The sequence below is a fragment of the Mustela erminea genome, chromosome 4 (assembly GCF_009829155.1).
Source record: "Mustela erminea isolate mMusErm1 chromosome 4, mMusErm1.Pri, whole genome shotgun sequence".
Lineage (NCBI taxonomy): Eukaryota > Metazoa > Chordata > Mammalia > Carnivora > Mustelidae > Mustela > Mustela erminea.
The window spans coordinates 116,848,281-116,863,886 of NC_045617.1; the positions used below are offsets into that span (position 1 = coordinate 116,848,281).

Sequence of the window (15,606 nt, forward strand, 5' to 3'; positions counted from 1 at the left end):
GGGGAGGAGACTCGTGCTACGATGGAGTGGTGGTGTTCTGCTTGTCAGAAGCCCAACAGCTGGGTACAACTCCTTCCTAGCAAGTGTTCTTTCATCTTAGGAAGTTGGGCTCTGACCCAGGCAAAACTGAAATTGGGGAATGGTTCCCCAGGTCACACACACCAAAAAAAAAAAAAAAAACCCAAATCCTTTCTCATCAGAAAATTTTTTTAGAAGTTTTCGGATTCCAAAACAAATTATTCAGAGTTTCATAATAAAACATAACAAATTGCACAAAGTTAGAACCTCCTATAATCCCACCACCCAGAGATGGCTGCTGAGTTTTGTGTGTGTTCCTCTAGGCTCTCCCTAGCCGTATGTTTCTATCTGTAAAAAGAGAGGACAACAGGGACAGCTGGGTGGCTCAGTTATTAACCGTCTGCCTTTGGCTCAGGTCACGATCTCAGGGTCCTGGGATTGAGCCCCTCATGGGGCTCCCTGCTCAGTGGGGAGCCTGCTTCTCCCTCTGCCTGCCGCTCCCCCTGCTTGTACTCTCTTGCTCTGTCAAATAAATAAATAAAATCTTAAAAAGTAAAACAAAGAAAAAAGAGAGAGACTTTTTTCTCTCTGCCACTTTCCTTCTAATGTATCTTACGCATGTATCCATACCTAGATAGACAGTGTTTCACTGTAAGAGAACCATGAAGTCCTCATTGACAGATACATGGGTTACTTCCAATATTTTGCTATTAATAAAGAACAAGAACTTGGAGTGCCTGGGTGACAAAGTTGGTTAATCAACCAACTCTTGATTTTGCCTCAGGTCATGATTTCAGGTTGGTGGAGTTGACCCCCGTGTCGGGCTCTGCGCTCAGCACTTGAGTCTGCTTGTTCCTCTCCCTCTGCCCCTCCCCTCTCTCTCTCTAATAAATAAAGTCTTTTTTTAAAAAGACCCTGAATAACCTTTTACTTTTTCATTTGTGCACTTGTGATGCCTCTAAGTCTTGAGAAGTGTAAATGCTAAGTTCAAAGTATATGTATATTAAACGTATCTGTATCATAAAATAAAAAAGATCTTCATTTGCATGTTTGTTGGCCAAGTCCTTGTAGCTCTCAGATTGTACAGAAAAGCGAAAGTTGTCACACACAAACATTCACTAATGAATGGACTACTTATAACATTAGTCCCTCCTTGCTTCATAAGTATCAGAACCTGGAGTGTCCATCTTACCCATTCTAATCTTCTGTTTGTCTCTAACTATAAGCATATGACCAATGACAGGTTAATTGCGATAACTGCAAATCTTGCAAAAGATGGTAGATTTGATAAACGACAAATAATGCTAGAAAACTGTTCAGATCTAAAAAATGTGGCTCTGGCAGACTCAGGCCAGACAATAAAAAGGGAAAGGTGATAAAGTGATCACCAATAGATACTTATAAAAAAGAACAGTGTGGTTCGGATGGTTGGGCGTCTGCCTTCGGCTCCAGTCATGACCTCCAGGTCCTGAGATTGAGCTCCATGTAGGGCTCCTGGCTCAGCGGGGAGTCTGCTTCTCCCTCTCCTTCTGCCTCTCCTCCTGCTCGTGCTCTGTCTGTCTCAAATGAATGAATAATATCTTTTTTTTAAAAAAAGAACAATGTGAGTATTAAAGATTGAGGCCCTTAAGAAAACTGAGAAAGACCTCAAATATTTTTGCAAAATTTTCCTCTATGATTATGCCACAAAAATTGGAATGGGAAGGATACTGCAGCCAGAGACACGGTGTCCCTTGAGAAATGCTTCATTTATTTGTTCTTTGTTCATTACAAAAGTGTATCTGAAATTAAGAATATGTTCTTATGCTTTTGTTTAGTTTTCATGACAGTCCCAATCAGACTTCTCTCCTCCAATCTGCAGCACACACCATGCAATTCTGGTCCCCATTTTAAGTGGATTCACTTTAGGTGAGCTTTTTCTGGTGTCAATTCTCCTTAAGCTAATAAGCAGGGCCTCCACCCAGAAGCCCAGGAGGAAGGCTGTGTCACAGCACTCATGCATGGTATGTGAAGCAAAATATTTCCTACAACTGTCTGATCCTTACAGGGGCTGATACATCACACGTGACAACTAGGTCCCTTTTCTTTTACCCTCTTATAAAGCTAATGAGGACAGAATGAAGAAAAGAGTCTGTGCTTAGTTTGCCTTGTGCCATTATTCCCAGCTGCCAGCCTGGGTCCAGAAATTACAGGACAAAACACCCAGCTGCGCGCTCTTGATACCCTCACAGGCCGGGCCTCACAATCCACCCCGGGTCACTGGTTAGCATTCCTAGGCTGAGAAAGGAAGCACACCACCACGGGCCCTGAAAACAGCCATGAGACCTTGCGGCCCTTTAATCCTATGGTACATAGTAGTTTTGAAGAATATTGTCAAGGGCCGTAAGATAAAAGTGTCATAAAACACATTTGGTTCGAAGTCTATAAACAATGTATATATATATATGTACACATACAACCTTCTCTCGGGCAATTTTCAAATAAAAATATACTTTCTACAGATAGCCTTAGAACGTCAAAGCTGAGAAGAACCCAAACAACTATCTAAACAAACTGCATCTTACACATGAGGAAACTGAAGTCCTGGGCCAGGGGTCGGCAAACTTCTTCTGTAAAGGGCCAGAGTGAATAGTGTTGATTTTGTAAACCCTGTGGTCTCTGCTGCAACTGCTCAACTTTGTGTCGCACAAAAGCAGCCACAGACAATACATAAACAAACATGTGGTTGTGTTCCGATACAACTTTATTTATAGACACTGAAATTTGAATTTTACATTATTTTTCACACACTACAAAAATACTTGTCCTCTTGATTTCAGCCATTTAAAAATGTAAAAACCATTTTTAGCGGGCCATACAAAAACAGACGGTAGACTAGATCTGGCTCTTGGGCCATAGTTTGCTGACCCCTGTCCTAGGCCACTCTGACACCCAAGTGCAGTAACACTCTGCCTGCCATGTTATACCTTCTTTGCTATTTGTTCTATCCATCTACATCAAAGACTCCGATCTGCTTCACCAGAAAGTGTACCATCTGTTAAAGTGTTTTCTAAATTTTAGGAGTAAATATTAAGATCTATCAGAAACATATGCCAGGCCACAATTGAAAGAACATCAATACAATGCCATATTGTGCACTAAATTAAAAACAGTCGACATAAAAATACAATAAATTTGAGAAACTCACTAAATTTGAAAAATAGGCTTTATTTTAACCAGTGGTATTGTATGACATCCTATATGGCATAACTGATTACAGCCAAGTTCATGAATACAAATAAAATAGCAGTGTCCCTCATTCTCTCTTTTGCTTTCTGTTCAGAGAAATCAGGAGATGCGAGCACGATGCTCAGAAACCAAGGACTCAGCTCCAGCTGAGTCCAGGCTCCCGGAACATTCAGCTTCCTAATGCATATACAATCACATGTGCAAAGACCTTTATGAAAAAATATTCAGAGCAGTATTTCTGTAGGAAATCACACTAGCATTTATAACCAAACATGGCTGATGAAATTCATCTTGCTGTGGATTGTGAGGATTTGAACTGTATATAAAGGAGATGAGGCCTTTGCGTTCATTTTCCTTTAAAGAGGGGGAGAATCCCAGGCAAGGCGCCATCACAGTCAGCCTGCCTCCTGCCTTCTTGCTCCAGTTGACTCGGAGGTCCTACCCTGTCCCTCCGGAGCACACGTACCACTGCGCTGTGATAGAGAAATGGAGACATCTTGTCCCAAATATGAGATTCTGTCACACAGCCGATAGTGGAAGTGGCTCTACACATTCTTATTTCACAAGAGGTTAAGATACATGGGCCCTTATGTAGCACAAGATGCCTGCAATTCAGGAAATTATGAAAAAACAACTCTTCTCCACCCCTGAGGATATTTCACCTTTATAAAGTTGAAAATATAAAATATTAGAATAATTTGCCCTTTCCCCCCATCAAAAGGAATCACATTCTCAAAGGATTCCTGCAATATACAAAATTCTGAAACAAAATTATTTCTCCCCAAACCAAGACCAAGAAGTCAATGTTAAGCTGCCAAGAAGACCCTCTTCCAAAGAAGGGTGGAAAAGACACCTCATTACTTTTTTTTTTAATAACCATTTTTAGACAAAGATAGCAAAAGGAGTTTCTGGCCTCATGAGCTTTTATTGTTCACTTTGATTTTCAGCATTTCTTAGCATTGGCTATTGGGAGTGAAGAGAACAATTGTTTTTCAAAGTCTGAGATATTCCCGGGAAAAGCCCTAATCTTTCCCATGACGGCTCCCCAAAAAGAGTTTGTCGAAAACCAGATGGCAAGAATGAACACGCTATTGACCCATCTGTTCCATTTCTTCATAGTTTTCACATCAAAAGCACCTGGAGTATCAATTGTGTTCAACACAAAATAGTACTGGGGCTGGAGAGAGGATGATGTCACCTGCCCTTGGCATCAGCCGAGGTGACGTGGGCTCTGAACTAACCAAGAAGTCTTCACTGGCAAACCTGCCTGGCACCAGGGCCTCCCGAAGGGAACAGACAAGCAGCTGTGCATGCTCAAATAGCAAGACGTGCAAAACACATCGTCACTCTGCTGGGAATAAAGAGTACACAGGAAGTACACTGACAGCAAGAACCGGCTTCTGCCTGCTGGGGCTAATGCGCAAGAAACCTCTGCGCTGGAGGGGAGTGCGGGGGGGCGGGGGGCGGCGAGCAGAGAAATGGCAGCCCCTGGGGCGGGGCCAGAGAGAGAGAGAGAGAGAGAGAGAGAGAAGCACGCACACGCATGCGCACACATGCACACACGACGCCTCCGAGGGCTCCCTGGTCACTTCTGGTTCGCCAGCGGCGGTGGGACAAGCCGACTGCTTGCCAGGCTCCGCACGTGGTCGGTCGGCCTTGCTGCCTGAACTGTCTACACTTTCTTCTCTCCTCTTAAGGCACAAACATATTTACAGTTTCGCACATATCTGCTGAGTTCTGAGAATCACACTAAGCAAATCAATCACAGACTAGCGCACAGAAGGCAGTTGGTCCTTCTTGGCCGCGCGCCGTCGCTGAGGGCTGGCTTCCGCGGAAGCCCGAAGGTGTGCGTCCGTTCTCTAGGCCACTATGGGCTGTCAGCGAGACTACCTCCCACCTCCAGACAGGGCCATGGGAGAGGCCAAAATGGCAAAAGCATGACTGGGATCTGGGCCGTGTAGTATCTTTATTTTGCACGTAACAAACCCGAACAAGACGGCAGCCCTTACTTGCCTGAGCTGACTCTCCCAAGGGGCAAGCAGAGGCCGCCTCGGAGCTTCTGGGACTGCCCCTGAAGCCACTGTGATCATAGTTTGCTCCTATTCTCTTACCCTCCCACAAAGACACACACACACATGCACACACACAGGAGTACACACACATACATATACATACACACGCGCGTGCGCACGCACACACACCCCTTCCACCATGGAGGAAATCTTTGCAACAAGAGGCACTTGAATGATATTTGGAGAGTTCCCATGGAAAGGCCTTCCCCTCACAGTGAAGTGGGATCAACAGAACAGAAACCAGGTTCTCAGGATTCCATCTCTTCTTGGTCAAGGGGTGGCGGCACAAAGCTGATGACTTCATCGTAGGTCAGGCCTAAAACCCAGGAAGGAAAGGTGGGATGTGAGAGTTTAGACTACTCTCTTCGCTGGTAGGTACTCTAACTTCTAGGCTCAAGATCCTTCCTTCCTGTCCAGGCTAGTGCTTTGATGCACTACTTCAAATAACCCCCTCATTGCTTATGTGTGATAGCCTAATGGAACATGTGATCACAGAAGTTCAAGGATACACCAAAAAAGAGCTACTCTGACTTATTTGTTATACTCAGCAGGGCCTCCTTTCTTACAGCTCTCTGGAGAAGGTGATCAAGAATAACAGCTCTTCCACAAGCTATAGCAACAGGTAATTCTGGTTTGGGGGATCCATCTGGAGTTTTGAATGTGCATTTTATGCAAAGAATCTGAAGCTGGACATACAGGAGACATGGGTTCCATGTATGGCTGTGTCCCTAACTAGGTCTAGGGTAACAGACACGAAATAAACTCTCTATCAATTGTGAAACTATAATTCTAGAGTTCTAGCGACTGTAAAACTTTGAAAATACCTTATTCCCTACTTATCTCAGACAGATATTGTAAATGCAGGTTCTGACTTAAAAACCTCAAAGCTCTATATGGCTGTTAAGGGGCTGGGTGCAAAATCAGACCAGACATGAGCACCTTAAAGGTCCAGACAGTGTCCTCATTTACATCAGAGGAACATACCTGCTCTGCATCAGAGACACTAGTTACCAGTTTTAACAAGTTGGTTATAACCAGAAATTCTGTTTTCCCACAGCTTTCGGACAGTGGCTCACCTAAGAAAGATTTTTCAATTTAAGTCCTCACACTAGATGTTAATCCTGCTCTTATAACTTACTTTTCCATTCATCTATAAGGAGGTCCCTGCTTTCAAAGGACTGATCATAAGGGTCAGCTACTGGTTCATCATCAGGATCATGGTACTGAGCAAAGTAGGCGTGTGCAAGGGCTTGGGCTGCCGTAATTCTCTTGTCTGAGTCCAATACAAGCATCTTCTCCAGCAAGTCGACAGCTTTCAGTCCCACGGATTAGAAGGAAAAAAAGAGTTTTTAACAATTAGCAAAAAATTAGGCCTTATTAAGCAAACACGGTTTTGAATCTTCATACTGAACAAAGAGAATACATGCATTCTCCCCCCATGTGTCTGCTCTAAGAAACGTTACTCCTTTTCTTCTTTGTGTGTGTGTGTGTGTGTGTGTGTGTGTGTGGATGTGTTTTGTATTAAGAATATATTACTAAAGAGGAATTTTTAAAAATACCTGAGACTGTTTGAACAAGCTTTTGTGGAACATCAATGTCAAAGCGTTAGCACGTAGTCAAACTGTGTCAAAAGGAAAGCCTACAGGCGCCTGGGTGGCTCAGTCAGTTGGGCATCTGGCTTGGGCTTGGGTCATGATCTGGGTCCTGGGATAGAGCGGGTGTTGGCGTCAGGCTCTCTGCTCAGCGGCGAGTCTGCTTCTCCCTCTCCCTCCCTGCCCTTCCCCCTTACTCTCTCTCTCTCAAATAAATGGATAAAAATCTTTAAAAAAAAAAAAAAAGGGAAGAAAGAAAGAAAGCCTATAACCAAAGTAATCGAGAAAAGGTAAGCAGGGTGGCTTTTTAATTTTTTTTACTTTTTTGTCTCCTTGGGCTTTTTATTTACTAACATAAGGCAATGAATATTCATCAAACAGATCTCCCAACAATGAACAAATTGAGGGTTTTACATGGGTGTGTGGGCAAGGCATGGTATTTGGATAAAGAAAATAAAAAATTTTCACTATGAAAAACTTCAATATACAGAACAGTACAGTGAACACTCATAGGCCCACTACCCATATCCAACAATTAACATTATTTATTTCCCTATCTATTTATCCATTTAACTCTAGTTTTTTTGCTGGTTCATTTTAAAATAAAATGATAGACATGATGCTTTACCCCTAAGTATTTCAGCATAAAGACATCTTTCTATATAATCACAAACCATCTTATCTGACAACTAAATAATTCTCAAATATCATCTAAAATCCAGTTTATGTTAAAATTTCTCCAATTATCCCAAAGTTGTCTTTTATCCCTGGCTTCTTCAAGCCAGGATCCAATTAAGGGCCACACACCGCATCTGACTGGGCTTCCTAGGGTGAAAAGTACTGTGTGCAATAACCAGTACCTTGGTGAGGAATAAGGTCGGGGTAAGGAAAAGATTCTTCTAAGATCTTGACAGCTAGAAAGACACACACTATATCAAAGGGCAATTCAAGTGCTCACTTCGACAGCACATATACAAAGGACAATTCAAGTTTTAATTCATGTTTTGAGAATAATAGTCAAACATGAAGTCAGTGACTGACAAAATACAGCTGTCGTTGTTTACATCGTTGGTGTGTTCCTGCTCAGTTAATATGCTGGGCACAAGTTCGTGGTCAGTAACACCATGTTCTGTCTGCAAGAAGAAACTCTTTGTATGACGTCACTGTTTGGCAGTGAGCTATTAGGCATGTTTAAATTCTGAGAACTGCAGTGCTGAGCACCAGATGGCCCAAAGCCTCCATTCAACTCATTGGCAGTCTGTATTGCTAAGTGGTATCCAGTTCTTTTGAATGTTTAAATGTCATAAGTCCAGAGAAGGATGGATGTGACCTAAATAAGCTACTGGGACACATACATGCCCCCCCCCGTACCCCCACCCCCAAAAAATGAATTAACAAATCTCTTGGAGTTGGCTAACAGGAAGTCAAACAGTGAGCACTGCCAGGTCTGAAACATGAACTGGTACCATGAAAATACATTTGGAACAGAATGACAGACAAGAAAGCTACCAGCATGCAGCATAATTTCCCAACATGCTAGAGTATTTACAACTCAAATAGAGCTTGTCACAGATCCTTGAACTAGGTAATACAGTTCAAATAAATCCTACAGAGCCAGTGGGATCATACCAGGGCAGATGCAGACCTAAACCAACTGCCTAAAATTCTGTATATACCCCAGATGAGTCTGTGGACTCATTTTTGGATGTGAGAGTGGCCCAACTGAGATCTGGCCTACTTACAATCTCCAAGGCTGACACAGACTCACCCAGGACTGCCCACCATCTCAAAGAATGTGAGCATCTCTGCCATTTTAAGAATTACCACAGTAACACTGAAATCGTTAACGGTCACTGTGAATGAGGTATTTAAAAAGGGAAAACCACTGAGCTCTCACTACAACTTCTGAAGAGGGCATCGTGACTATCCACTCTCAAAGGAGAAAACTAAACCTTTGTTATTAGTTTTTGGGACCCAGCAGAGGGATGACCCACTGAGAGAGTGGCGCACATACCAGTATAACACAATCTTCAGGGAAGTGAGAAGGTTGATTAGACCATTATCATACCATGGCTCCCCTCCCTGTCTCATAGGAAGGCCTGGTCTGATTTTTTCCATGTCTGCTGTTAAATGGCATGGTCTACTGCACAATCCTTGAATCTGGGAAGTAGGGTCTTGGCAATGCCACTTCTAGGGGCCAACCAAAGCACATGTTAGACCCCAACTTTAAGGAATAAATCAATTCCCTTTTTTAGCTAAGGCTAAAGCAGCCACTACTGTCCCATCCCTCTACTGAGGATCCCAGAAATGATGGTGGCAGGAAGGAATATGGAGCCATTCCTTAAAGTCTGCGGTGGCAAATTCACTCCACGAAGAACACAGAATGGTTAACTCCCTGTGGGAAGGGCAGAAGATGAGGAGAAAGGAAAAATGCATGAAGATGGCAGGATCTGTGGGACTGGGAAGCTACAGGCAGCACAGGGCGCACTGCAGGGAACTCCTGGGGGCGGGTCCTCTAAACACCCATCTGTTCTTCGGTTGTTTCTGCCCTTGGCTTGGGACACCACAAAACACCAGCAGTTGTGAAGTCACGGCTTTCCTCTGTACCTCCTTCTTCCTGTGCCCCTCCCAACATCCCCATTTGCTCTCCTGTCTTCACCATAAAATCTCATTTCCTCTACCAAATTCTAGGACCATATAAATATATAAGCATATCACGTGATTAAAAAACCCAACAACACAAACACAGATAACAAATGGCATTACTTACCACCTTCCAGCACTTAATTAATGGTACCCTATTTAATCAAAAGGAAAAACTCTTCTTTAAATCCCCAATTCATGTCATTAACAATTCAATATTCATGCAGTGAGGATATGATCAACTTACCCAAGGGATTGGCACCAATAAATACATTTGCAAAGTTCATTTTCGGCATCTGGGTCAAAGACTGAATGTAGTTTCTTGCCTGCAAAAATAAAACATTTTCAAATGGCTTTGTTCAATCATGTTACTGCTCCCAGAGTCTCGGTCCTGTCAGGGAACAAGCGTTCACTGACAAGGTCTGCTAGCTTCAATGTTTATGACTGTCTTTGATATTCAATTAAAAGATTTCTCTCTTATTGCCATTCTAACTACCTTACGTATGATCAGCACCTCTGTTTATTCTGGCTATCTCTCACGGTTACATTTTAAGTGAATGAGAATGATAAGCAATTAAGTTCCCTTTTATTAGCTTTCTGATCCAGGGATCAGAAGTTTAAAAAAAAAATGAGGCCAAGATATCTAAGAAGTTCCCCTTTCTGAGACAGCCTTCCTAGAAAGCTAGGGATTGGGACTCCTAAAGAGAGTCTCGGACCACCAGTTCTGACGGCACTGGTCTCAGTAGGTACTCTCAGTTTTTAAAAAGGGTATCAGTGCTAAACCTTAACAAAGTAATCTTGGTAATAAGAAAGTACACATAAGCCTAGTATATTATCCTAAAAGTCTTGAACACATTTTAAAAATACTAAAGCAACTTAGTAAGAGCAACAAAAAATAATGGATTTTTAAGTTACATGACCTATGCAGAAATCTTTCCCTTACCACTTAGGAGGTATGCCTTACGCAAGTCTCAACTGACTTATAAGTGACCTCAACTGCAAAATATTAATATTAGATATTAGTATTTGGCTTGCCTGTATCATACAGTTATCGTGATATTCAAATAAGACAAGGCTCATGAAAAAGCTTCAAACTAAAATTTTGATACAAACAACATTTATATTACCAGAATAGTTGTTACAAGTTTGGTCCCTATGGTGGAAGAGGCTTGAGTTTGAATCTTGATTTGATCACTTTGGGCAAGTTACTTATTCTCGTTAAGGCTTGAGTTCCTCTTTGATAAAATGAGATTCACAATGCCTACTCACGGGGCTGCAGTGAGGACTGGAGATAACAAACCAGTACTTCCTTAGCACAGTACTTGGTGCAGAGTGAGAACTCAACAAACATTAGTTGCTTTCCCTGTTGCCTTTTGAAGTTTGCTCTTACTCTCTAAGGGTGTTTCAACTTCACAATTTCTGAACTCTACTCAAAGGAACTTAAGGTGTCAGATACTTTTAAGGACTGATAGCTCTACCACGGCAAACCCAAAAACTTGACCAAAAACTAGTCTTGAAAATAATCATATAAATACAAATATAACTCATAAATGTGTACTTCAGATATTAGGTATTAAACTGTTGCTAGGACCTTCCCTATTTCAAAACATAAATTCCACTATCAGTCCATTTGAGTAGTTGAGATAGAACTTCTCTGAATCTGTCTTAACCACTTTAAAATCCTGTTTTAATACAGCTCAACAGTAAAAGAGTGTGTGTGTGTGTGTGTGCGTGTGCACACGCACGTGTGCTCACAAAATCCTAGAAAAATCTCTGGCTACTAGGACAACTTCACCTTCTTAGTCCTTGTGTGTGTAGCAAGGGGAGGCTGCTTTGGTTGAGAATCTCTCCAATTTGAAAAGAAAGTTCTAGGAATTGAATATCCACATGTCTGTAATCCTTTCCTCCTCGAGCACACAGATGAAAGGATCAAGGGAAGATAGAAGTAAGAGAGACCTGTCTCATGCAGAGAACAGTCATCCCTCCAATAAGATAAATAAAGGTATATTTTAAAACTACTTGAATATAGCTGAAGCAGAAACAACACTGCTGGGAAGGACCTCTGTGACGACAGCCTGACTCCCAAAAAGATTAAGGGCACCGTGTTAAGAAGTGCCCCAACCATCTCTGATAATAAAACCAGTATCAGATTAATTAGGAAGAACTGATAAAGATGATGAATAGCCCTATGTAAGTTGTTTGCATTTATTCCATATTATTTGCGTATTTTCTTTTGAATATAGTACTTATCAGTGTTGGATCTTTTATAGACATGTTTTTTTTATCTTGAAGGAAGAATCCTCTTTGGGACATCATTATAAAAACTTGATGACTAGGAAAGCAACCTAGCGGTTCTCAGTTCAATACCCCTCCAGCCTACAGTCATCAGATGTTAACATACCCTCACTAGGAAAACACAATAGCCTCTTGAGCACTAAATTCATAAAACCCAAATATAAAAATCATATCACTTTCTATTTACAAGCCTATAAATTATATTCTCAATCCAGAGGACGGGATGACATTTTCTCCCAAATGTCAGCATCCTGCCACAGCACAGAGGTGCCCATCCCCTTAAGCCCTCAAGGCACGTGCAAGCACTCAGTGATATTAAAAACCGTGTTGCCTATACAGTGGCAACAGAATGAGGATGTGGCCTTCTGAATTGGATATCCCTATCCAGTCTGTTTGTTCTCACCTCATGGCTTGGCATCCTGTTAATGAGATAAGCAGGGGGGGGTCCCCGTCAGACGCATAATCTGCTGAAGCTGGTTAATATCTTAGATGCCTAGTCAAGGGCATTGTTAAACATACAGTGCAAAAAAATAACTTTCAACTCAAGTTCTTAAGAAGGCCACAAAAGCCACCCCAAAACGAACAAAAGAAACCCACTCCCCAGTCCCCATCCCCCACCCCAGGCCTGAGCCCAAGGCTGCGTGTGAAAGTCTGCTTCTGTGGAATGGCATGAGGGTTATTAGGCATGCAGCCCATAACTGGCCATGCAGATAAGGAAAATTACTTTCCTTTAGTTTTAGCATCATCTTTAATGTTAAATATTTTAGGCTCCCTGGAAAGAGACTGCCCCTTGATCCAGGATGCCAGCCAGAGAACTGTTTTCAAGTACTGATGGCCAAGACCTGCTTGCTTAGGGCAGGGGGTGGTGGTAAATGGAGCTGATTCAGAAAATTTTGATTCGGCTTCAGACAAAACAAAATTTTCACTACATCCATTCAAGGAAGAGGTTACATTTTCATGGCACGGGTTCTGGTAACTCTCCAAGGCACTACCCCTCCAAATGTAAGACATGGGCGCTTGTGGGAGCTGATAAGCAATGCCAAGTTTCAAGGACATTAGTAGTGGTACATTTATAAAACGTGCCACAAACACACGGTGGTGATGAAGAAAGAGGAGACACGGGGCAAAGTCAGAAGCTAATGGCAAAGACAAAACAGGCTGCTGATGGTAGCATAACACGCCACAGTGATTTCCTCCACAAGTCTCTAACAGGTGACCAGGCTGATTTCACTTAAACAGCTGAGAGTAAGTCTGCAAAACGCTCTGCAGTGATCTGACCAGGAGGAAACTGCTAGGTCTTCCGTATGTACAGGCACGTAAGGAAACAGTATTCCACACTTCTCTCTTCTTGCTGCCCCACCAACTTGAACGCAAATCCCCCTCCCCCAAAATGTTATATGAACTGTTGGTTTATCATAAGTTCCTATTAAAGGAGCACTGATGGGATTTTAAAAAATCAATGCAATTCAATTAAAATCTTTCTATATTCCCTTTCTTCTTAAACTATTAATTCCCTCCTCCGGTTGTAGCAGCAACTTCAAGGAGCACCCTGGTCAGGCAATCACACTTCTTTGTGGCTTCCTTCAGTAATTTTTCATGTTAACTCATTCTCTTGACCTCAAATTCTCTCATGGTCAGAGGACTACAAATATACCTGGCTGGCTGGCTGGCTGGCCGGCAGGACAGAGCTAGGACCATGAGCTCCAACCTGCCTTTCCCAGTCCTTATGCCCAAAGTCAGAGGTAGCAAATTCAAAAGGTGGCATGAAGCCCTTTTAACATTCCCTCAACAAAGTTTAAATTTACCTTGAAACAAATTACATAAAAAGTAGTACTTTAAATGCCAATACAACAAAAGGGGCTCACTAAGTAAACCAGCAATAGCAGAATACCAGTTGGATTTTAAAATCTTAGAATCCAGCCACCTCTCTCTTCTCTCTTAGGAATAATACTTGGCTGGTGCATTTTTCTACTTTTGTCTCCATTAGTCAAATAGGTTATTATATCCCCTTCCTATTAGGAAGCTAGGAAAAATGTATTTCTAGAGAAAAATGGGAGTCAGTGAAAGGGCTTTTGCTTGCTTAATATGATTTTGTTGTTGTTGTTCTCTCATTGATTACTGTAGGTTCTGGGTCACTAACCGAAACAGGCCTCTCCTTAGCTGCCACAACCTATTTATCCCCTTTCTCACAGCATATCCCAATTTGTTCTCAATCAGTGCATCCATTATTGCATTTTCTTACAATGTCCTACTGTTTATTGATTGGATTTCTAGATAAATGATGGCATCTGTATGTTAACTAGCTAGAATTTAAATAGAAATTTGAAAAGAAAAAGAATGATGGCATCACTACTTTTCAGGAGTAATGAAAATAGCGATTGGCTTGCTTTTATTCCATTCCTTCACTAATGAATTTTTCTTTTGATTTTTAAAATCCTTAAACAATTTTACTCACCTGGCTTTGTTATTTACACACCATGTGTCCCACACACACCAGGTGCTTTTAAGATAAACTGGTACTTGGGCAGTATTACCACCACCAAACTAATCTTGTCTACCATTTAAACCCCTTTTATCCACTTGCCATAACCATGTAGGGAAAAAAAACCCAAAAAACAAAAACAAAAAACCGTTCTTATTCCTATATTCATTGTTGGAGTACATTCTATATTCTGACAGTCCATTTTATTATGCCCAACTCTAGAGCTGTTTAAATGTATGATGTGCCCTTTATCACATAAGATAACGGTATCTCATTAGGTTGGGCACCTGATGTTGTTTCTTTCTTAAAAATAAATGATGGATTAGTAATAGGTAAATACCACATTATCCATGCTTTTCCTCTTAGAACTTCTTGTGACTAATAGCACATATCTACAGGGCCAATGGCTGGGTGTGAGAGAGGGGACTGAGAAGGAGCTGCTAGTGGCCATTCCCAGACAGGGAATGAATTTACTGTCTTAGTCTCATTCGTACGATTGGTAAATAAACTGAATCTCCTCTCACCCCCACTGCCTTGCCTCCATGTCTTCTGTATTACCAGTCTTTCTCATCAGCACATGCATTTAAAACAAGAAAGTACCATCTTCTCTAAGGAGCATTCCTTATCTTCTTTGATTCATTCTATCCAGCTTCTGCATTTCATAAAGCAAAAGAAAACACTCCTTTGGGTTGACACAGTGGTAACTCCAACAATGACTTTCAAAATAGTGTGCAATCGCATGAGATTAAAGTTTAGACATCATGTTATCAGAACATCTGAGATGCTCAGCTGTCTCTGCCAAATGACTCAGTGCATGACTCAGGCAAGTCACAGCTTTTCTGTGCTTTTCCTTCTTCATCTTAAATAAATAAATGAAACAAAATAATAGAGCCAGCACAGTCTCTTACATCCCTCCAAGTGGAAATTCATAAATACACTGGGCTTTGTGGTCTTTCAATGCATGGTCTTTTAATGTACCAGAAACATACCAGATGACAATATTCTTTATGCTAATAAGGGAGATGTTCTTTATGTTATAAGGAGATCATGAACCATTCAAACTCACCTGCTCAAGCCTGCCTCAAGCTACCCAGGAGTCCTTCCAACTGGGCAAAGGGACCCCTTCAGTCAGAATGGTGAGAGGAGAATTCAGGAAGGCACAACTGGAGCTTGGCTCCACAGCTCTTTTTCCCTTTTAGTCAACTGCCTGGCAGCAGACAGAGGGGGAAAGGGAGAAAGGCTGAGCTTTCATGATTTCTCTCTTGTCTCTGGCTCC

General features: G+C 41.9%; 1 protein-coding gene across 2 annotated transcripts in view; it reads right to left on the minus strand.

Moving 5' to 3' along the window:
• Positions 1 to 4,107: 4,107 nt before the first annotated feature.
• MAPK14 (mitogen-activated protein kinase 14) overlaps positions 4,108 to 15,606 on the minus strand; it is a 76,374-nt gene continuing 64,875 nt past the window's right edge. For both annotated transcript variants that reach the window (XM_032340506.1, XM_032340507.1), the window contains 3 exons: positions 9,801 to 9,879; positions 6,457 to 6,630; positions 4,108 to 5,634 (listed from right to left, as the gene is read on the minus strand). In XM_032340506.1, the coding sequence (XP_032196397.1) occupies positions 5,567 to 5,634; positions 6,457 to 6,630; positions 9,801 to 9,879 (321 nt within the window). In that variant the 3' untranslated portion in view covers positions 4,108 to 5,566. The remainder of the gene's footprint in view (positions 5,635 to 6,456; positions 6,631 to 9,800; positions 9,880 to 15,606) is intronic.